The 23357-nt window shown below is 48.4% G+C and overlaps 3 protein-coding genes across 3 annotated transcripts; 2 read left to right on the plus strand and 1 right to left on the minus strand.

Moving 5' to 3' along the window:
• Positions 1-5347: 5347 nt before the first annotated feature.
• Positions 5348-7134, minus strand: MIS12 (MIS12 kinetochore complex component). The gene has a single exon (XM_057375498.1). The coding sequence runs from the start codon at positions 6965-6967 to the stop codon at positions 6335-6337; it is 633 nt and encodes a 210-aa protein (XP_057231481.1). The 5' UTR covers positions 6968-7134; the 3' UTR covers positions 5348-6334.
• A 281-nt stretch (positions 7135-7415) lies between these two features.
• DERL2 (derlin 2) lies at positions 7416-12329 on the plus strand. The gene is made up of 7 exons (XM_057375497.1): positions 7416-7530; positions 7974-8039; positions 8302-8375; positions 8798-8891; positions 9315-9510; positions 10030-10120; positions 10869-12329. The coding sequence occupies exons 1-7, from the start codon at positions 7438-7440 to the stop codon at positions 10972-10974; spliced, it is 720 nt and encodes a 239-aa protein (XP_057231480.1). The 5' UTR covers positions 7416-7437; the 3' UTR covers positions 10975-12329.
• Positions 12330-12856: 527 nt separating this feature from the next.
• Positions 12857-21863, plus strand: DHX33 (DEAH-box helicase 33). The gene is given in 13 exon segments (XM_057375495.1): positions 12857-12896; positions 12899-13189; positions 13845-14005; positions 14860-15087; positions 15991-16161; positions 16698-16883; positions 17569-17680; positions 18066-18225; positions 18601-18689; positions 18968-19095; positions 19646-19849; positions 20608-20694; positions 21374-21863. Coding segments are annotated over 13 exon segments (2166 nt in total). The 3' UTR covers positions 21683-21863.
• The last annotated feature ends 1494 nt before the right edge of the window (positions 21864-23357 follow it).

Here is a 23357-nt window from a genome sequence, read left to right on the forward strand (position 1 = left end):
CCTGCTCACGGACAGGGCCAGGGAAAGCCCAGAAGCTGCAGTGGGAGCCCAGCTGGATCAGGGCAGGCATTCCCAGGTAGCAGAGCCTCGGGTGTCCTGCAGCCAGCAGTGTCTGCCCCACGGCTCCCAGGACACAGCTGGGGCTGTGCCAGCCGGGAACAGCKCGTGCTTGGTGGAGGAGACGGTCCCCAAGAGACCCCGGAGGTTCGGCCATCTCCACGAGGATGGGTGCTGGGCACCAGACAGGTATTTCCAGTGGCAGGTGAGATGTTCTGAGGAGGATTAGTGTGAAATAAATTAGGATTTCCCCRAAGAGCTGTCTCTGAGTGTTCCTACTCTTCTGGATTTGACTGGGCTGGGCTCCTTTCTTTCCAGGAACTGGCACAGTGCTGGCTTTGGATTCTGGGTGGGAATGCTGTGGATAACAGGTTCATGCTTTGCTGACCTGGTTTGAGGGATATTCCAGGCCATAGAACATCCTGCTGACTCTGGAAACTGGGCAAGCTGGTGACAGGAGGAGAGTCTGCTCAGTGTTGGGATGGGCTGGGCATCAGGCAGTGGGTGCTGAGCACTTATGATGGGCATCACTGCTTTGTCCTGGGCTTTGGTCCTCTGGCTCATTTCTCCCTTTCTTCTTCTTCTCCCTCCTTCCTTCCTTCTTCTTGTTTGTTTTTGCTTTCCTGGTTTTCTTCTTCTTCCAGTTCCTATTCTCAATCTTTCTTCTTCTTCTTTCTTTTTTTTTTTTTTTTCTCCTTTCTTCACTGCTTTGTTTATTTCTCTTTTTCACCTTTTTTATTTTTTCCCTTTTAATTTTTTTTTCTGTTTTCAAAAATTCTTTTCTTGTTTTTCTTTTTCTGGAGCAGCTGATCACAATGTTGATGGAGGTGTCTGCCTCTGTTCCCAACAGGGCAACCGTTGGGCACAGACCCGTATGAACACAGCATCAGAGTCCATGTGTCACCAAAMCAGTGGGAAGAACAGAAACTCTCCACCCACATCTTTGCTGTGTCAGAGAATCAGCTGTCCCTTTATTCTGGCCACGATRTGCAGCAGAAATTATTTCAGCCACACATTCCCAGGTGGAGCAGTGAAAATCCTTCTGACCCCCATGGTTCTTTACCAGACTTTTCCCATATTTCTACATAAAAACCCCACAGAAATTCCCCTTCATTGCTTCTGTAGWACACAATGCTTAGTATCCGATYCGAGGGTGAGGAAACTGTGGCTGCTCCTGGATCCTTGGAAGTGTCCAAGGCTAAGTTGGATGTGGCATGGAGCAACCTGGGACAGTRGAAATTGTCTCTGCCCATGGCAGAGTGGCACTTGTTGAGCTTAAAGGTCCCTYCCAACTCAAACCATTTTGGGAYTGTGTGTTCTGCCCAAACACACGATGGGCCCAACAGCTGCCAATGCCAAAGTTAATTGATGGATAAATAAATTCCTGGCAACCACCACCACCACAAAGGGAAGGAAAATTGCTCCATAAGATGGATCAGCAGAGGCTCAGGTGGGAAATGGGGATATCGAGAGTTCCTTACTGCACAAGCACTTYTCCTGGATTAATGCTGTTTCCCATTTCAGCTGGATTCATACCCCAACATTTTGTCAAGGAGTGAACAATACACTGAGGTCAGATAATTGCTGTTTCCCTGTGCATGTGGTGTCCTGATGGGGTCACATCTCTGCCACCATGACTGCTCCAGCCCTGACATGGTCAGTGCCAGGAAATGCCCCTGGAGCTTATGGCCATTTAGGATCTCACTGGGAACTCTATTTGGGGYGGGTTTCAGCCACTTTCAAATGGCYTGATAGCTGCTCCCCCTCATTTTSYTGTAAGTGGGCTACGTATCAAAATGGATTTCTAGAGCAGTAAATTATAATTTAGTGCTTATTATAATATTCATTGAGAGCTGCTGTCTGCTGTAGTGTTACATCAAATACTAATTATTAGAAATTAAGGTGACAGGAGGGAATAATATCCTGAATTGTGTAAGTGGGAGTAATAAGAGCYCAGGAGGGATAAACAGACAAAGTAGCAGGAGAATTTCCTTTCCACAGGGAAATGAGAGGTAAGGAAATCCCCAGGAGCAGGGCATTGGGAGGCATGGCTGCCTGAGCAGGGGGTGAGGGCAGGACACAAAAATAATCAGAGCTTCAAGGACACCAAGCAGAGGTGGCACAACTGTGGAACCATTGAATTCAAAGTGTTCAGTTTTGGGGCATCACCACCTGGCAGGATTCACTCGGAGGATTGACCTCCAAAAGTTCCATCTTGCCTCAATGCTATTTTTCTAGTTTGTTTTGTTTTGTTTTGGGGTGTGTGTGGGTGTGTGTGTGTGTGTGTGTGTGTGTGTATGTGTGTGTGTGTGTTTTAATTCCTCTTCAAGCTGAAATTAAATTTCTATTATGATTTTGTAGAAGGCTGGTCTAGTAAAGGGTGTCTCTGCCCATGGCAGGGAATTGATGATCTTTAAGGTCCCTTCCTACCCAAACCCARCTGCAGGAGTCAGATGGATGCAGAGCAGGATAAACAGCCAGGAAACCAGTGAAAGCCATGCAGGGCTGTGTGAGTGACATCGTTTTTCAGTCCCCATCAAAGGGGAATCATAAAATTCACCTTTTATTGTTGTGCATGCTGCTCCATACCAAGCACAGCTGTCTCCAAGGCTTCCCTTCAGCAGAACTTTAATCACATTCCCTTTTTCCAGTGGTTTAATTAGGTGAAAAATCGTATATATGGAAGTGATTCCTTTGCTGCCAAACGTTTCCAGGTTTTTCCTCTTCTTCTCCTTGAGTAGGAAAAAGCCATTTACCGTGTTCTTTTCTAAAGCAGTTTCCAGGGGGGTCCAGCAAACACGGCCAGGAGCCATCAGCAGCCAAGCCCTGAGTTTCTTCACTTGGAAAAATCAATGTTTTGCCACTAATGGGAGCTGAATGCCTATTTTCTGTGCCCCATTTATTTTATTGCCAGGGCTGGGGTGCAGAGGAGGCAGCACAGGGGCAGCTCTCCAGAAATCCCACTGAGGGCACCGGGTGTTCACTCCCATCCCATTTTATGGTGTGTGATGTGCAAATACATTAGGGAAGAGCTACTGCACCACCARCTGGAATAACTCACAGTGCCTGGCTGTCTCTCTGTCCATCTGTATTTTTTTTATTTGGAGATTCCACAGGGTTGTTTCAGGATGGGGGKAAACTCTTGCTCAGTTTGTGACCACCAAAATCCCCGTGGAAGACATTTTTTTTGCCATGTCAGGGATTTTTTCATTATTAGACTGAAAAATTGTAGTTTTTCCCCTGCCCTGTTGGTGGGATGAGGACAGGGATGGGAGCCCTGAGCCACCACGGGATGGCAAAGGCAGGAGGTGATCTGACAATTAAAGTGTGTTGCTGTCACCAGCATTTCCTGCCTGTAATTAAAGATTTTTATGAGGAGGCATATGGTAACCCMCTCCTCCCCCCCAGCATTTTGCCAGGTGTGGGTTTATTAACGGCTGCTAATTACACCATTATTCAGTGTCTAAGTCAAGGAAGGCTGCACCCCTGGACCCTGAGTGCTCCRACTGCCAATGAATGCTGCCAAAAATTTCTTAATGTAAGTGTTCTRTTCTTCCCTTATAGAGAGGACTGAACCTCCGGGGGTTTGCAGGGTGTCCCTCAGCACCCCTGGGACACAGAGGCTGTCCCATCAACACTTCACCCAACCCCCTCTCTGTGTACAGGGTCTGCAATCCGGCTGCATGTCCTCCTCACAGACAGAACATGCTTTTGTTCCCAGGGGTGAGTTTTGCTGAAAGCCTGATAGTCCCAGGAGCTGTAAAGGGGCTCAGAACTGTTCCCTATCTGATAAAATGTCCAGCTGCCAGGACATTCCCCACCCCAAGGAGCTCCTTCATGTCCCTGAGCAGGAGGGCATTATCCTGGGAGAAAAATCAGTGGCTTTGCTCTCCTCAGACCTCAGCTCTGCTGCCAGGGTGTTCATTGGACCAAGTGCTTGACAACAAGGCTGTTTCTCCTGCAAAAAGCTCTTGGAAAAGTTTTACCAACAGCTGGTTACTGTTTGTATGTGGGTGTTAGGAAGTACCTCACTCCCAGCCTGGGGCTCTGAATATTCCGGCTCTGTGCAAGTATTGGGAGAAAAGGACCATTAAAATCATCCATGTGGAAGTTCCCCCCCTCCTCTCCAAGTCCCAGGTCCTGCTCCTGCAGCAGCCTGGTGCCACCCTGTCCGTGCCTGCCTTGTCACCAGTGGAACCTGTGCCATGGCCACGGACAGGCTGGATCTGCCTCTGAGAGGGATGGGAGCCTGGGGACAGTGAGACAAGGACAGATGGAGAGGCCACTGGGGATGGAGTCAGGGTGTTTCAAGCTGCTCATGAGGGCCTGGACTTCCAGAGACCCCACAAACACATGGACATGGTTTGGAGTTGGGAATGCCTCGCCAATACCGTTGGATCCAGCAGCTGTGGATGTGGCACTTGAGGACATGGTGAGCAGTGGCTGTGGCAGCACTGGAGGAACTGCTGGCCTTGATGCTCAGAGGGATTTTCCAAACCAAAGAATTCCATGATTCCACGAGCTGCCACAGGCTGCTGCCTGAGTGCACTGCTCCTGCACCACTCTATGGAGTATTAGGATATAATTTATCATAAAATAATTATGGTGACTGGAGTGCTGGCAGTGCATGTGGCAGGATTGCATTTCTGGGGGCAGGTGGGAAGGGGCTCTCACAGGAGGGCCCGAGGACAGCGTGGGTTGATTTCCACACCAGGAGGGTAAAATGGTCAGTCTCAGATTTAACTGTGGACACATTTCCCTGGCTGGTGACACAGCAGCATATCAAAATCCCAGGGGCCAGGGAGCCGGTCAGGCACAGCCCTGGGCAACCACCATGCCCAGCATTTCCCACTGATGCACCCCTCCAGCTGGGAAGGATGTCCTGGGGAGGAAATTGTCTCACTCTGGTTGGGAGAGAAGAAACGTGTGAAAATCAGAATAACACTTTTTTCAAGGAAAATACAGTGTTGGGATGTATAAACTCAGTAGGACCCAGCTTTCAGCCAATCTCTGTGTGGTCAGCCCTGGCTTGAAATGCCCAGGAAAAATATCTCCTATTTATTAAGAWAAAACAACTGATTCTTCTGAGGAGATACCATAATTTTCAGTGTCCCGGAAAGTTACACCGAGTTGGAAAAACAGACCAACCTCCTGYGGAGCTGACTGAGCCTGGGCTAGGCTGCTGCTGCCCTCTGCTGCCAAATGACACTTTTCACATGTTATTCTTCCCCATTCAGGGAAGAAAGAATTCCAAACTGTGTTTTATGTTTTCAATACATTTTTTATTGCAGTCACCTCTAAATGACTCACAGGGTTAATTGCCTTTTAAACCTCTATGCTAGTAAAGTAGAAATTATTATTGATATTTAATGATAGGACTAAACAGAAGATAAAAAAATGCAGTGGAAAGATACACAGACTGACAGGGATATTTAATTCAGTACAGAGAGAATAAGGTTGGTTAAGTCACTTATAAGAGCTTATCAGTCTTTGTAACATTTTAACAGGAAAATCTGATTAATGCAAGGAACTTTGCTATTTAGTAGAAACAGGACACTGGGCAACAAAAATAAAACGTAACAAATATATATATACAGCAACATAAGGTGAAGTAGGACATAGTGATGGAATTGCTCGTTTCCTCCAGAGGCTTCTGCTCTGTGGACCAGCAGCTCCGTGCTGAGAGAAACACAAACACAGGTGGAGGGAGTGTGAGGAGCCCCAAGATTCCACAAATTGGGCTGAAATTTGGTTTGATTCCAACAGGTCTCATCAGAGCCTTGTCAGCAGCATCACTCTATCATCCTTCTCCACGCACTTCCTCCCTGGTGGCTTTCCAAACACAGTGAAAGGCACCACAGCCAGGGCCAGGCAGCGCCTTGGCAATTGGCAAAGCCTCCATGTCCTCCTGACCCCATTACCTGCACCAGCCTCAGGCTGGAAAAAACGACCTACACATTCCCACAAGTCCTAGTGAAGCTTCGTTTTAATAACCCTTAAAAGAGGGCAAGTGCTACATTGTGTTCAAACATAACACTACGCGGCAGGGAAGGGACCTCCACTGCTAGGTTATCCCAATCCAAAATTTTCTCAAATTTAACAAATCCGAGTTACATTTTAAAGTCTTTTTCCCCCCCTCCTACCCGAGGGAGATTGAAACTGTAGCAGTTCTACAGCTTTTAGTCGAGATCCTGGCAGGATGAGCGTAGAAAGGAAAGCTAAACCCTTGTAACTTTAAGCTCTCTGTATGACTTCTGTTGCCTTCTCAGAATTTCCATTACGCTAACTGATCGTGCTGCTTCATCTTTCTGCTCTTCTCCTCGACATCTCTGAGCACATCCTGCAGTTTCTTAGAGCTCTGTGTCAGGAGTGCAAAGCTTTCCTTGAAGTTGCCGGCGCCGTGCTCCCTGCAGATGTTCTCAAGCCCATCAAAGCACTGCAAAATCTTCTCCAGCTCGGYCTTGACAGCTTTCTGCTCCTCCAGCTCCGCTCGCAGCGCCTGCCCCGCGGCCGCCTCGGCCCTGCACTGCTGCTGCAGCTGCTGCAGCTCCTCCTGCAGCGCCTGGAATTCCTCCTTGCTGTAGGAATATTGCTCATGCACCCTGTCCTCGGGCAGCAGCACGTTCTTAGGGATGTTCAGCACCAGCTGCAGCAGCACTTCTTCCATCTTGGAGAAGAGTTTATCGAAGTGCTCCTTCATGAAGAGCAGGAATTTCTCSGTGCATTTCCGGATCTGGGAAGGGCTGATTTTGCAGCCGGGAGTGSCGTCCAGCTTTTTCAGCATCACGCCCTCCACCACCAGCATCATTTCGAAGAGGTAGTCCTGGAAGGCGATGTAGACGCGCAGCAGGCACGTCTGAGGGGTGAACCCGAAGAACTGCGTCTCGTAGATCATGGGATTCACCGACATGGTGGAGGGGAGGTCGGGGCGGCCGGGCCGTGAGGAGAAGCCGGTCTCACAGGGCTCCGCGGCGTTACCTGAGGCGGCGGGGCCGCTCCCCCCGCTCGGCTCTCGGGCCCAACGGCGCCACTGCCGCTGCTTTCCCGCCTCGCTCCAGCGCCGCCTCAGGGCACCCCCGMCCGCAGCCAATCAGCGCYCGCAGCCAATCAGCGCCCGCCAGGGCACCAGCGCCGCCCAATCACCGAGCGTCTCATCCCTCGGCGGGTGGGCCAAGAGCGCTTGGCCAATGAGAGCGCGYAGTGGTGGGCGGGCACTGCAGCRCCACCAATGGAAGCGCGGAGCTGCGGCYGCCCACCRCACGCTTGGCCAATGGGAGCGCAGAGCGGTGGGMGGGCACTGCGGCTCGGCCAATGGGAGCGCGGAGMKTCGGCGCGCGCAGCGCCGGGCCGGSCGGGGMGGGGCGGRGCGGTGCCGCCAAGATGGCGTACCAGACGTTCCGGCAGGAGTACCTGCAGGTGCCGCCCGTGACCCGGGCCTACACCACCGCCTGCGTCCTCACCACCGCTGCCGTGGTCAGTGCGCGGCCGCGGCCCCGCCCGGGAGCCCGCACCGCCTGACGGGGCCGAGGGGAACGGGGAACGGGGAGGGGAGGGTGTCAGCAGGGGGCTGCCCGGGAGGGAGGTCGTGAGGGGGATTGGGTGCGGGGTGGGCTCGCGGTAGCCATGGAAGGGGAGCTCTCAGGCACCGCCCCCGCCCAGAGCCGGTTCTGGAACCCTGAGGGCGCCCTGAGGGAGGAGATCCCCAAAACCGGCCCCGGGGAAGTGCAAAGTACGAATAAATAACAGCAATGCCAGAGGGTTGTTGTATCGAGGCTCCCACTTGCTAGAARACTCTATGAGTGTTGATTGAGGACTTGCTGGGCTCTGTTTTGGCGCACAGGAATGGGTTGCTGGTTTGGGTGTGCATTGCTTTTTTTCTTGTGTTGATCCTGTCAAAGTGTTCTCTTCTTTTTCAGCAATTAGAACTTATCACACCCTTCCAGCTGTATTTCAACCCTGAGTTAATATTTAAGCACTTTCAAGTAAGTGTTTTCTGATGCACAGAAGGTTTAAACTGTGCTGTAGAGTTTCTAAGTGCTTGTCTTCTCAAAACAGTGTACTTTTTGTATTGGATATATTCTTTTAAAAAGCTRCTGAAGCCAGTGTGCAGACCATTGTACCTTAAAATGGATCTTAGTTTCATTTTCTGTAAAGGAGATTTCGGTTTTACTGTTACTGCTTATCTATTTAGACAATAAAAATAAGCTGTCATGTTTAAAGTCCTTGTATTTGTCTTATTTCCAGATATGGAGGTTAATCACAAACTACTTATTCTTTGGACCAGTTGGCTTTAATTTTTTATTTAACATGATCTTTTTGTATCCTTCACCAAGTTGGGTGGGAAGCGGAGCTYCAGAGTGCGGGAATGTTGCTGGACCTGCACACAGGAAAAGTTGAGTTCCTGGGAATTCAGCAATGCCAACTTCAGTGGTGTCATGAATGGGCTTCAATGGGTCCTCCTGCTTAAGTGGTCAAGAATTTTGTCATTTTCTTTTGTGGTGTTGAGGATTTGTACAAGCCTGATCCTTCAGGTTGGTGCTGACTTGGTGCAGGAAAAAATCCCAGGTAATGATTTTACCTCCTGAGTCACCCTCTCTGCAGAAGTACTCAGAAAGAGCCAGTTGATGCARTGAATTGATAAAAAACTCTTTAGCTGATTTGAAGTAGAATTGAATCATTTTCTGCTTGGATCTGTCTTCAAATTCTTTTGTGATGGAATTTTCCTGACCTGTGGCCTCAGATATCGGTACTGCCGCATGCTCGAGGAAGGCTCTTTCCGGGGTCGGACGGCAGATTTTGTATTTATGTTCCTTTTTGGAGGATTTTTAATGACTGTATCCTTTCTGTTTTAATTCCAAACTCCTTTAGTAAAGCTGAAGATGTGTGAATGGGAAGTGAAACCATGTTGGTACTGTTACCTTAACGTAGTTTGTTGCACAAATTTTTTAATACTTTGGGATTATTGGTGTTTTTTCAGTTTTTTTCTGCTTGATCGTGGAAATGAGGTTATCAGGGGAGTGCTCAGGTGTGGGATCTTGCTCAGGTTGTCTATGAAGAACTAATTTAGATTTTAATGAGATTATTCATAGTTCGTCAGGTACCCCAAATCCTGCTGCAGCTGTTGGATTTGTTGGACAGCAGTTTGGTGTACTTGAACCTGGGAAAGTGGAGTTACCAGCTGTGTGAAAAACCTGAGATTATGAATTAAGCTGTGAAATTGTTGAACTCCCAACTGTTTCCTTAACAACCCATGCCAGCTTTTTGGGCTGTTTGTGAACTTGGTGTTCCTGGGCCAGGCATTCACCATCATGCTGGTCTACGTCTGGAGCCGCAGGAATCCCTACGTCCGCATGAACTTCTTCGGTCTCCTCATCTTCCAGGCCCCATTTCTGCCCTGGGTATTGATGGGCTTTTCACTGCTCTTGGGGAACTCCATCATTGTGGATCTCCTGGGTGAGCAGTGGCAACAATCACAAGGATCTGTTCCTCCTCATGTTTGACATGAAACAGAAAATGTGGACAAATCCATGCCGTAATGCTTGGTATTAGTTGTTCTAGTATATTTATACCAAGCTTTTCTGATTCCTATCTATTGTAGAATGTTTTCTGCTGTAATAAGGATGGAAAGAGTTTCTGATGTTCTGGCTTGGAATTAGCCRTGATGCATCATCTGACTGTGGCATCAGTCTGCTGAAATAAGAGTTCATATTACTATTTTATCAGCTCTAATAGAGCGAAAACATCAGTATTTTTAATATTGACAAGCAGTTTTCCCTGTATTAATGTCTAGTAATGTAAATKAAGCTTTTCATCTGCTGTTAGCTTGCTTCCTTAGGTTTTGTATTTCTGTATCATCCTATTTTCTGTGAAAGAACAAATGCGTGTTTTTTTCCTGAAAATAGTGTAAAGCATTTGAGAGGTGTAAAGGAGAAGTATTGGAAAATCACCATTTGGCTTTTGTTTCTGTACCAGGCATTGCTGTTGGGCACATATATTTTTTCTTAGAGGATGTCTTTCCCAATCAGCCTGGCGGCGGGAGGCTCCTGAGAACACCATCTGTCCTGTGAGTATTTGGAACAGACATGGGAAAAGCACTTGTTTGGAAACCTGTAATCCAGTCACATCAGCCCCTGGTGAATTGGGCAGAGACAGAATTGGGGGATGTCTGCACTTGCGTTTTTTACTGAAATCATCTTTATAAAGAAAGATTTGTGTGAGTGGGAACTGGTTTATTTGGAAGAAGAGCTAAAGGATTTTGCTTTTCAGTTTTTTGGTAACATTTACCAGGCTTTGCTGACAGGTTTTTTAGGTGGCACCAAAGCTGCATGTTCTGCTGAGTGTGCACAGAGTGACTGAGGTATAACATAGAAGATATCTAATGCTTTTTTGTAAGTCATCCTTTGTAATGCTTTTGTAAGTCTTCATGAGTTAAAAATTTTGGGAAAAAGSCCCTCAGTGTTTATAGTGTTTATAGTGTTGAGTGGTGCTGCTCCCACTCAGTTCTCTCTTGTSTGGAGGCTCTAATCCTGTGTGGTGCTTTCCCAGAACAGCTCTGATGGTCGTTTTTCATAGTATCATGGAATATCCTGAAGATACTTGTCATAGAATATTTATATCATAAATAGCAGAAGCTGAACCTCTTCAATCTTGATTTGGGATGTCCCTCCTCATAGCTCTGAATTGGAGAGCAAGTGTGATTTGAGCATAAATCCTGCTTCCTGGGCAGGCTGTTCCACGTGCAGCATGTCASCAGTTTTGATCTTACTGTGAAATGTGTATTTTAAAGGACAACCATCCTTTATGTTTTCCAGGAAGGCAATATTTGACACGCCGGAGGATGACCCCAACTACAACCCCTTGCCAGAGGAGCGGCCRGGAGGATTTGCGTGGGGAGAGGGGCAGCGCCTCGGGGGATAATCAGGGCCTGTGCCAAAACCCAGCCACCCCTGGGAGAGACTGGCCCACGTGGGGATTCTCCTTCCCCAGTGCAGAGAGGACTCCCTGACAACTCTATGGTTTGGAATACAAGCACTTTATGGAATGGCAGTCTCACCCAAGACACTCCCAGCGTTTTTCCCAATCAGGGAATTCATTGTGCTGGACATAATCTAAATCCAGTGGAGCCAAAAATTTTAAACTGGAAACCATTTCCTGTTAACTTCAGTTAACAAAGCCACAAGTACTTGTTTAAAGTGATTTCTAAAGCATTTTTTTCAAATTATTTGATACATGAAACTCTACGGGAAACTTTACGGGAGACAAACCCAGCTTTTTGGGTTTTAACTCATTTTTTTTTATTCTTGGATAAAACAACTACAAGATGATTGAAAGGCTGTGTCATTATTTCAATGGCATAAGGGTTTTTAATCTGAGGTGCTGCTGTCTCCAGTCATCTGTGAATTGCAAGGAATACAACRTGCAGCATAATGCCGCTTTTCATTCTGCCAGTTGGGTTTCTGGAATGTTCTGCTGGTCGAGGCTACATTTCAGTGTTTTTTYCCYCAAGGATTGTGTGTTCAGGTGCYCAGTTTTGAGCCTGGCTGGTGGTTAAATAGGTGTGTCTGCAAAATCCATCCCCATATGCCCACTGCTGTTWCTGAATAACCAGCAGCACCAGGGAAGAAAACTTGTCTGGAGTCAGGACTCAAAATGATGATGAGTTGAATAAAATGTCTTGTGGATCCTTTTTGGTTAATCCTCTGTGTAATCCTGTAGTCTTGAGGCAGCAGGTAAAAAAGCAGAGGCTGGAAAAAGCATGTCCTGGAAGAGATGGGGATAACTGAAGCTTTTCCCACAAGTGTCTCAGAACTCTTAAGGAAACAGGATTGTCTGCTCAGGATGTGAAATCCATGGTCTGGATGAAGTTTGTTGTGGGAGGGCTGTGTCCARTGCACRCCAGTGGCACTGAGTGGGATTTATCTTAAAAYTACATTGATWATGAATATCTCTGAGGAGCCACKTAGGAATTTGGAGCTCAATTCAGCTCATCATGGTCAGTTATTCCTAAATTGCCATAGGAAGTACTGGGTAGATTTTTATTGATTATATCATAATAGGTAACAAGAGTTGAAGCTGYGTCTTCATTCTAAATTTTAGAGAATGGGCTCATCTGTATMTCATTTAGTCTCAGATTTTGTTATTAAAAACTGGCTACGGGATTTAATTTTTTTTAATTCGTAGTCCAGGAGAGGAATGTCTGGGCATTTCAGGGGAAATGGTTTGTCCACAAGCAGCATGTTAGGTTCTGAGGAAGGGAATGTGTGAGATAATTTGTATCTGCATTTTTATCCATTAAAGGTTACAAAACCTTAACGGAGCTTTGCGGGGTTTTACAGGTTTTTTGGTCTGTTTTTGGGGGCAGTCTTAGTTGTTTCCAGAACAGACTTTTAATACTCGTAGAGATCAAGAATTAAAGTATTTTGGACAATGTTGCTTCAGCATAGCTTATGAGACAGGAATGAGATCAAAACTCTGGGATTTAGGTGTTTTTTTTTTCCCTTCGTAGCTTGTTACTGGGACAAATCATGAATGGGAACATGTCCCGATCCGGCCAGCAAGAGGGTCTCTGCCCTCCTTGGCTGGATTTGGCTGCCCTTTGGGGTCCGTGGTTTTTTCGGGAGTCCCCGTCTTTGGGGTCCGTGGTTTTTTCGGGAGTTCCCGCTCTTTGGGGTCCGTGTTTTTTTCGGGAGTCCCCGTCTTTGGGGTCCGTGGTTTTTTCGGGAGTCTCCGCTCTTTGGGGTCCGTGGTTTTTCGGGGAGTCCCCGGTGCCGAGGGGCGCGCGGAGAGGTGAGCGCTGCAAATGTCGGCGGTGTCGGGACTACAACTCCCATGATGTCCAGCGGCCGCGCGATGACGTCATCAGTGCGCCAGGGAGCCCGCGAAGCGCGGCCGGGTGGGGACCGGAGGGAGCCTCAGGGCAGCCCCGGCGGACGGGACGGGCCGGGACAGGACGGGGCCATGGCTCAGGACAGCGAGYCGCCTCCGGCCAAGCGGTTCAAGCCGGCGCCCCCCGGCACGCAGCCCCASAGCGCCGTGCCGCCCGCACACGTGCAGCGCCGCTCCCTGCCCATCTCCGGCGCTCGCGGCCCGCTGCTGGCCCGGCTCCGCCGCCTCGACAGCGCCGTCCTCATCGGTGAGTGGGGCTGGGAAAGGCTGCTCTGAAATGGTTTGGGTTTAAATCTGGAATATGGTAAAAAAGTAATGTAATTATTTTTGTGCTTTGGCTGGTTAAGGCAGCCGGGAGCTTCGTTTTCCCTCTCCTTTCGCCATCCACCTGGAGTTCAGTCAAAGACAGRTGGCAAAACTCTCCTTTTCAGAAGTGTCTCCTCAGCTACATTTTCAGGGATTTTCACTAATTTTATGAAACTTCTTGAGTCCCARCTAGTGAGCTTTTTGTCAGACTTCCAAGAACTGAAGGCATACAGCTTCCCACTAGGTCGTCTAAAGACTCAGCATTTTTTGGAATTAAATAAAAAATGCTTCATATCCCCCTCCTGTTAGTGTCACACCACAGACGCTTCACCTCCAGAAAGGCTGGAATATGTTTCTGAACCAGAGTGTGGTTGGAGAGYACCTGAGTGGAGGGAGCTCTGCAGAAGAGTGGCCCAACAGCAAGAGGARGGTTCTGGGTTCTGTCTTTGATCTGCCACTGCTTTGTGATGGGACTTTCTCTCYCTGTCTTCAGCCTCCCCATCCTGAAATAGGGCTAAAAGTTAACATWAAAAAAATGAGTTTGACAATGCTATAAAAGAGAGGGGAAAAATCACTCTTTCCTTGATGTTCCTTAGGAGAAACAGGCTCAGGGAAGACCACTCAGCTCCCTCAGTACCTGTATGAAGTAGGAATTGGCCATCCTGGCATCATCGCTGTGACCCAGCCCCGCAGGGTGGCAGCTGTCACTCTGGCTGCCAGAGTCGCCGAGGAGAAGAGGACAGAGCTGGGCAGRCTGGTAGGTTCATCTACAGATTGACTTTGGTTTAGTGCTGCAGTGGGGATGGGGCCCTGTCAGGCTTTAATGGGGAGTATAATAACCAGCCACAGGGGTGATAGATTCAATTTTATAATTAGTTTTGAGTTCCACAATTTAAGAAGGATGTAAAGCTRTTAGAGAGTGTTCAKAGGAGTGACACTAAGATGGTGAATGGTCAGGCTTGTCTGTGCAGGGCCRGGAGCTGGACTGGATGATACCTGTGGGTCCCTTTCAGCTCAGGATATTCTGGGATTCTGTAATTAAATGAATGAAGAAAAATGGCTCTTTAGCTGCTCGATGACAGGGCAGGCATGGTCTGTCTCTGTGGTATTTTATTTCTTGATTATTATCTGGATTCTTCCATTTTGAAAAAATACCGATTCATGAATAAAACAAAAAATACTGTGCTCTCTTCCATTGCTCCCTGTATGACARGTCACTGTCGAGGAGAGCAGAGTGCTGGATCTGTGCAGCTCTGTGGGAGAAAAGTGGAGGAGAAAGGCTTCCCTGCATGAAATCTTTAAAGAGCATGGAATCATTTCTAACAGGAGGAGKAAGGARAGGAAACTTGGGAGGCATTTGTGATGAACTTCTAGTTAGGAAGAAGCCAGCTGAGAGCATCCTTTGGTTAGMAYGTTAGATTTGGAAGATGAGCTGTTCACGGACAGTAGATTAACTGTTCTGCTTTCCAGCACTTCCATGGAGTCCTGGTTGGCTGTGTCTGATGCAGTGACCAGAGGGCTTTGCAGTCTTTCCTTGTGGCTTGATGGCAGTGAGAAATGCCAGTCTTTGTGCCCGTGCTCYCTGTAACCCCTCTGTGCTCCCTTGCCCAGGTTGGCTACACTGTGCGCTTCGATGACTGCTCGTCTGCCGAAACCAGGATCCGATTCCTGACGGACGGGATGCTGCTCCGCGAGGCCATCGGGGACCCTCTGCTGCACAAGTACAGCGTGGTCATCCTGGACGAGGCCCACGAGAGGACCATTCACACYGATGTGCTCTTTGGAGTGGTCAAAGCTGCACAAAGGAAGCGAAAGGAGCGGGGCCTGCGGCCACTGAAAGTGTGTTCATCTGGGATGGCAGTGAAGGGCAGAGGGGGCTGGGCTCTGAGTGCTCTGAGCATCTGGGGCTTTCCAAAGCATTTGCAGTTCTGTTCCCAGGAAAGGTACTGCATGTGGGATGGGTGAGCATGTCAGGAATTTGTGTGAAAGCACATTGGCTTTGCTGGAGGGGCCTGGCAGGGTCCTTGTGTTGCCTTGAAAGGCCAGTTTTTAATAATGACACAGACAAGATTAAGGGGATAAAAAGGGTTTTACCTCGGTATTTGGGATCCCAGGTGCACAACTTCATGGCAGAATGCACACCTGGGTACAGCACGTGTACAAGTTTTATAGGTTTCAGGAATTAGCATATCTATCTAGGATTCCCCAATAAGAAACTTAACAAATGCAGTAATGTCCCCCTGTTCTAATGAATCCCCCAGAGCTCAGTTTACACAAGATGTTCCAGAGAGAAGGCTTCACCCAAGGCTGGAGCCTCGGGTTTAAGATCGCACAGGGCACACACTGACTCCTTYCTCAGGATGTTTGGTCTCTCTGCCCAGCAGAACTCCTAAACTAAGCTGGAATATCAGGGTACAGGAATTACAAGCATGCAGGCTAAGGGGTGCAGAGGAATGCATAGAGGGTACAGAAAGCGTAAAAAGGAAAAGCAAAAATCATCAGGCATCACTTGCACGTTCTCATTCCACACCCCAGTGTATTTTATCTTACCAGCATTTTCTGCTTGTGTTAAAAAGCTGATGGCTTTTATGAGSGGAGATCACTCTCTTCTGTCCCAAACTATGTGAGCTGTTCTGGGCATGGTTCTTGGGATCCAGAAGCTGACTTGTGGCTGGTCCTGACTTGTCAGCRTCCAGCTGGGGAGAAGCTGCAGTGCTGACCCATCCTGTGCTCCTGTTGAAGGTGATCATCATGTCAGCCACGATGGACGTTGACCTGTTCTCCCAGTATTTCAATGGAGCTCCTGTCATCTACCTGGAAGGCCGGCAGCAYCCCATTGACATCTTCTACACCAAGGAGAGGCAGAGTGATTACCTGCAGGCAGCTCTGGTGTCCRTCTTCCAGGTCCACCAGGTATGGGAATCTGGCCAGATTTGTGCCCTCTGGGGCCAGGGATTGGCATTTTGGGTGGTGTGTTTGACTGCCAAATGCCTGATCTTGGTGTCATTTCGATAAACTGCATTTAGTTCTGTGAAGTTGCTGCTGCTGTTGGGATTTTGGATCTATACATCCAGGCCAGAGCTGAAAGGAGACTGCTCACCAAAGCTCTGTGATGTCACCTCAGGCCTAAAACCTGAAYGATCCTCTCACCTGAGTTTTCTGTACCTGGGTGCTTGCTGGCTCTCTCTGCCTGCCCTGGACAGTCATTTAGGGACACAGCAATTCCTCCATCCTGTTCAGACTCAATCCCTCAAAATGTGACTTACTCTTCACCTGTGGTGGATGCACTGGGAATTTAGGCTGTTGCATACCTTGCACACACCACGTGTGTGTCTTTTGTTCCTTGCTTGCCTGCTTCACTGAYTTGCTGCCAGGGCCACATCTCGTTACCATCTCAGTTCTCCTTCCCTATCCTAACCCTCCTAACTTGCTTTTTCCTCTGGTTTCAGGAAGCCCCTGCATGCCAGGACATCCTGGTGTTCCTGACTGGTCAGGAAGAAATTGAAGCAATGACCAAAACCTGTCGAGACGTTGCCCAGCATCTCCCTGAGGACTGCCCACGGATGACAGTACTGCCCCTTTATGCTTCTCTGCCCCACTCCCAACAACTCCGTGCCTTTAAACCTACCCCTCAGGTGAGGGAATGTGAAGTTTGTTTGCTTCAATGAGTGTTTGGAAGAAACGTGTGGAATTTAAGAAGTTAAAGCAGTCTGTACTGATAGTAAGCAACAGTCTCTGCTGCGTTCAGGCTGAGTGGTTCCAGTGTGATATAAAACACCACAATGTGATGGTTKTAACAAATGCATCCAGTAAGTCCTGTGGGATCATAAAAAGAAGGAAGGATTAGAGGGAGTGAAAAGGGCAGAGGAGTTGAAATTTCCCCCATTTCATAGGAATTTTTTATCCATATCACAAAGAAGCTASAGCAGCTAATGGGGAAAATACTAAGAAAGCTGAAAACCTGGGAATGCTTGTCAGGGCCATAAGAAAAGAGATTTGTGCTGCCTCAGGCTCTTTTGTACCTACTCAGCAGATAAATAAGAATGCAAATGTTGTGCCAGAAATGAAACTAAAATTGTTGAAAGATATATTGASAACAGCTGTTCTGGTGGTGCATTTTGTTGCAACGGCAGGTACGTATTTTAGAAACTGATTAGAAAGTGGAAATTACCTTCGTTTATGAGAGCTGGCASAGCAATTGCAGTGTGTGCTCACAATGTGGGGCAGGGCTTGGCCCACACTGGCCAAAAGCAGCAGAATTTCTGAGTTGCAGCTACTCTAAGGTGGCTTTGAACTGGATTGATTTGTCCTTCCTGACAGGGCTGTCGCAAAGTGATCCTCTCCACCAACATTGCAGAAACCTCCATCACCATTGCGGGAATAAAATTCGTTGTGGATACAGGCATGGTCAAAGCCAAGAAGTACAGCCCTGGTGAGGAATTCTGAGGAATAGGGCAGCGACTGGGTTTGGATTTGTAGAAGTTACTGGAGACCATGAGCCCCACTGAAAGAGGATTTCCAACACCCTCTGCACTGTTTAAATTAATGTCCCAGGTTTGGGGTGTGGGGTTTGGTGGTGTCTTTGTGGGGTTTTTTTGAGTGTCAGCCATGAGGGAGTAAAAATCTGTCAAATGTGAATCTTCTCTGCATGGACACAGCATGGGATCATGGTTCACTGTGCTTCAGGGTGCTGAACCMAGTGAGCTCTGGGCAGTGTTTGGATGGCAAACCCTGGGAATTCTTACTGTTAATCCTCTGTGGTTTCCAAAGCTGTGCTTGCACAGGCAGTGACTGAGGTGATSCTTTTCCATGCCCAGAAACTGGCCTGGAAGTGCTGGCAGTGCAGCAGGTRTCCAAGGCCCAGGCCTGGCAGCGCACGGGGAGAGCAGGGAGGCAGGAGAGCGGCATCTGCTACCGGCTCTACACAGAGGAGGACTTTGAGAAGTTTGATGAAATGACAACACCTGAGATACAGAGGTGAGGACAGAATCATCACACTCCTTGCCAMACCTCTTTTACAGCTGGAGCTGTGAGAAGAACTGAGCAGCAAAACTGGGGCTAGGGGCTGATGGGGTGAAAAATGGAAGTGTGGGRTCTAAACAGAAAAACTGGGAAACATTTGCTTGGGGTGAACAGTTGGACACTGAGTGTCCAAACACATAAGGCAATAGTTCTGCCTGTCCTCCAGGTCTTGGACTTGCCTCTTCCTGGTTTAGGAAGTAAGGCCTCACCAGCAGCATCAGACTAGTCCCTGGCAAGTTGCAGCACAGGCCTGAGACTATCTCAGCTTATATGAAAAAAAAAGAAAAAAAGAKACGAGAAYTATCTCAGWTGTCTTTTCTGCCTATGCAGGTGTAACCTGGCCAGTGTGGTGCTTCAGCTTCTGGCCCTGAAAATTCCCAACGTTCTCAACTTTGACTTCATGTCCAAACCATCTCCTGGTAAGTGACTCCAAAGGCAGCCTTGGGGGAAAAGAGCAGGAGCAGTCTTGAGGTGTAAAGTCCATGAATGTGTGCTCTGACTGCCAAGGGAAGCCAGAGAAAATTGGAAAAGGTGCTTGTTCTCCTGGATAGAGGAGGATTTGGAGCCATGATTTCCCTAAATGCAAAGTACTTGTCCCYCTGGCCAGGGGAGGGAGGCAATGGTGGAACCAGCTGCTCCTCCATATCCCTTAGTGGGAGGGAAGAGGCCTCAGAGCCCAACATCCTTGTTTTGGCAGATGCCATTCAAGCAGCGATTGATCAGCTGGACCTGCTGGGAGCTGTGACACAAAAGGAAGGTCAGCTTGTCCTGACTCCCCTGGGAAAGAAAATGGCAGCCTTCCCACTGGATCCAAAGTTCTCCAAGGTAAAAACTGTAAAAAAACCCACTTTTTATCTCATGTGCTCACCTCTGTACCATTGATGTTTCTCTTCCAAACTCCTTGAACCAGATGTGAAATTTGGGGTGTTTGCAGCTGTTCTGATATATTTGCTATACATTAGTGTACATTATTCACAGCCCTTGTGCTGGACTCCTTGTCATTTGTCGTTTGTCGTGTAATTCAGACAGATTTTTTTAAAAGAGAATTTCTTTCCCCTAGCACCTCTGCAGGTGAATAAGGCAAATTTCCTTGCAATTTTCAGRATTGTTTAGCTGGTCCATGAAGTTTCTGGTGCTGTAGTTGGTTTCAGTCACTGTGTCTGTACTGTTTATGCACTGGCCAGTCTCWGGAAGGAGCCTGGCAAGGTGCTTGGTGGGCCCACAGGGTGATTTACAGCTGTTCCTAGGCACAGATGTTTATGAGACTGCCTCAAGCAATGTTTGGTCAAGTTTCTGGGCTGCCAGGGAGCAGAAAAGTSTGCCCAGCTGAAGTGAGTTTGGTTGACCAAAGCTGAGTTTTGTTGTGTCTTTGCAGGCCATCCTCCTGTCCCCCAAGTTCCACTGYGCCGAGGAGATCCTGACCATTGTGTCACTGTTATCGGTGGACAGTGTCCTCCACAACCCCCCTGCCCAGCGGGACGAGGTGCAGGCTGTCAGGAAGAAATTCATCTCCAGTGAAGGGGATCATCTGACCCTGCTCAACGTGTACAGGGCCTACAAGAACATCAATGGAAACAAGGTGGGATGATCTGAGGGTGGCAGTGCTCTCTGGGCTCATGGAGTGAAGAGTTTTTAGCAGAGAGCAGAATGACACCTGAATCCTCCATGACTGTGCCACAGAGATCCTTCAAAGCAGGGTGAAAAAAGGATCATCCTTTACAACTGGGGAATTGGAGGAAGTTCAGCTGACAAAGATTCCTACAGAAAGCTCTAGCAAAGCAGATCATCAAAACTTCGTGGGGCCAGTTCTGTAAATCACAGCCAGGTCACTTCCTTCCCTGGTTCCAGATGGAAACGGGAAGGGGTAGAAGAATTTTGAGACTTGATAATAAATGTCTAGACATGCTCTGTGGCAGGATTCATTGCAAAAACACTGAGCATATTTAAAAGCAGATTTGGATTTATCCTACTCTATCAACCCCTCAGATTGATATATGGATTTGTGGACTTATGCACCCCATTCCCTTGCAGTGTCTGTTGTACTTACCTGGTTTGTTTTCACCACCTGTGGGATGGCAAGTGCTRTTTTGCAGCACTTGGTGGCCTTGCAGTRCAGCTCTGAGTGGRAAGAGAACCATCACATGCTGTTTCYTAGCACTAGGAGGGAATCTAGACAGAGGGGAGTAAGGGGGAGCAAAAATATGACTTGGAAAAGGGTCAGCACCTTTTTTCTTAGGCAGATTGTATGGGAAATTCTGCTTTTCATGGTATCCAAAGGCTGTCATGCYCCTGGGGTGAAGAAATATCCCCTTCTAACTCCTGATGTCTCTGCTGCAGGGATGGTGCAGAGAGAACTTTATCAACGGCAGGAACATGAAGCTRATGGCAGAAGTCAGAGCTCAGCTCAGGGACATTTGTGTAAAGGTAACTTRCTGCCATGTTCTATTTCTCTGTTTCACCTGTTGGTATTTTCCTGTTTGTCCCCAAACTGATGTCACTGTGCAYCAAGTCCCAGGAGTGAGAAAATGTGGGGTGGTGTTCAGTCTCCCATAAATAGTAGGGTAACATTCCTGACTATGCAATTGCATCCCAACATCTTAAAAGCTGCAGGGCTTAGTGGATCAAACAGAAATGGGAGCCTCTGAGAAGGTTWCTCAGGGAGAGGACAGGTTTTCCTAATGGTTTTTCCTGCTCTAGTGCAGGTGGGACTGTGCTGTGCACGCCACAGAGTGCTGTCAGCCTCAGCAGCCYGTGCTGGCTGGTTTCATCATGGAGTCAGGCATTCAGTGTGGCAGCAGCTTCCCCTCAGCACTGTTCCTGCTGGGCACTGCTGCTGAATCGTTGGCAGTCTGTATGACATGGCATCCACCCTCGGGTGTCATTTGTGAATGCTGGTTGGCCTAAAACTCACTTCCAGAAGGAGAGTGCCCATCCGTCTTACTGGCTCTCAGTCTGGGTTAGGCTGGCATCCACCCGAGCTAATTCCCAGTGGTCCCCAGTTGTTCTGMTGCAGTAAAATCCCCCAGGATTTCACAGAGCCCAGTGAAAGGGGGCTGTGTCTCCACGAGGGTGCACACACACATTGCTCTCTCTCCATCTCTAGCTGTCGATGCCACTCGAGTCCTCCCGCGGGGACACGGCGAGCGTGCGGCGCTGCCTGGCTCACAGCCTGTTCATGAACGCGGCCGAGCTGCGGCCCGACGGCACCTACGGCACGGTGGACTCGCACCAGGTGGTGGCCATCCACCCCTCCTCGGTGCTGTTCCAGTGCAAGCCAGCCTGTGTGGTGTACAACGGGCTGCTGCGCACCAACAAGTGCTACATGCGGGACCTGTGCGTGGTGGACGCCGAGTGGCTGCACGAGGCCGCGCCCGACTATTTCCGCAGGAAGCTCCGGACGGCCAGGAACTGACCCCTGGCTGTGGCACCAGGGCTTCAGCTTCACCTTAAAGGACTTATTTTTAAATTTTTTAATGAATATATGTATAGCAGGCTCTATATAGGCCGGATAATGTGTTTTTAAGGAAGGGAGTGGGTATTTATTTAGGATGGATTTATATATTTTTTCCAGAATAAAGAARTGATGGTGAAAATCCAAATCTTGTGTGTTGTTTTGTGAGGCACAGAACTAAGATCATGGGACAGTCAAGGACCAGGCCTGGTGTTTTCAGTTCTAATGGGTGTTCATTGTCAGCAGTCTAGGCTTAAGATGTGAAGGTGGGGCAGTGAATCTGTGCTCCGTGTGCAGAATGAGCTCTGCCGTTTGTATGTGCAGTGCTCAGACACGTGGCTGGAGTTGCGTGTTAAAATTCTGGTTCTTTGATGGGATGGTATCAGTCTGCTGGAGTGGTATCAATCTGATGGGATGATACAAATCTGATGGGGTGATAGCAATCTGCTGGAGTGGTATCAATCTGATGGGGTGATATCAATCTGATGGAGTGGTATTGAAAGGAATGAGAAGGTAGTGTCTTTACAAACAGACTCTGACTCTGGGATGAGATAAGGCTGATATTGGGCGATAGAAAGAAACAATAGGAAGGATTTGCATAGGAATTCTACTGACTGGCTTACCCCAGTCTATGTTAACAGACTGCCTGAGCAGAGACTCAGAGATGTATATTGAAAGGGGGCAATGTATGATAGAAGGGGGGGTTCATCAGGCGTTTTGGGGAGCCTGTAACTTTCAAGTAGCTCAGCCAATGGGGAAAGAGAGGGGACTGCGGCCGGGAAATTGGGATAAAAGGAGGCTGCGTCCTCTATGAGACCCCATGGGAAATGCCCATGACCTCTCCCTTTATTCATGAATAAAGTTGCGGGACTCCTCTGTCTCCTTTTTGGACATAAACCTCTGRTGCTTGTGGATTAATTTTCCTAACAGTATCAATCTGATGGGATGGTATCAATCTGATGGGGTGATATCACTCCTCTCCTGCTCCAGCCTTGCAGTGGAGCAGCAGTGGTGCCTCTGTATTCCTTCTCAATAGTGTACACTAGTGCAAGCCTTTGGACTAAGAGAATACTTGATGCATCAGGGGATTAGAGAATTTAGGAAAATGTGCGGTTTAGGGAAAATGGGGATTAGAGAAAGGGGAAGTTAGGTTAGAAAAAATAGGGGGGGCGGATAGGGAAAGAGCAAATCTGTTGCTGAGGGAGCAAAGAAGATCCGAAACATTTTTTTTTTTTTTTTTTTTTTTTTTTTTTTTTTTTTGAGGAGTCCGGCACACTCTGGCCTGACCAGTGATGGGTCTAATTAATTAGGAGAGGGATGATGTCTGGCATAAAGCCTATGGATCCGATATCCCTAAAGCTCCCTTTGCACCTCACCAGAGAAGGGCCCTGTACGGGTGCTCTGCCCTTGCCATCCCACTACCACGAGCCAGGCAACCCAACACACTATCCCTCCTGCCGAGGCTGGGACAAGAACCGGAGCTTTCATGCAGGCCGGGACTCGAACAAATGTTCTTACGGGCGAGACTCGAACCCATGGCTCTGCAGGGGCGGGACTCGAACCCGCGGCTCTGAGGGGCAGGACTCGAACCCCCGGCTCTGCAGGGGCGGGACTCGAACCCGCGGCTCTGAGGGGC

Source organism: Malurus melanocephalus, unplaced genomic scaffold (genome assembly GCF_030028575.1).
Source record: "Malurus melanocephalus ecotype Western Australia unplaced genomic scaffold, MMel_1.1 scaffold_251, whole genome shotgun sequence".
NCBI lineage: Eukaryota > Metazoa > Chordata > Aves > Passeriformes > Maluridae > Malurus > Malurus melanocephalus.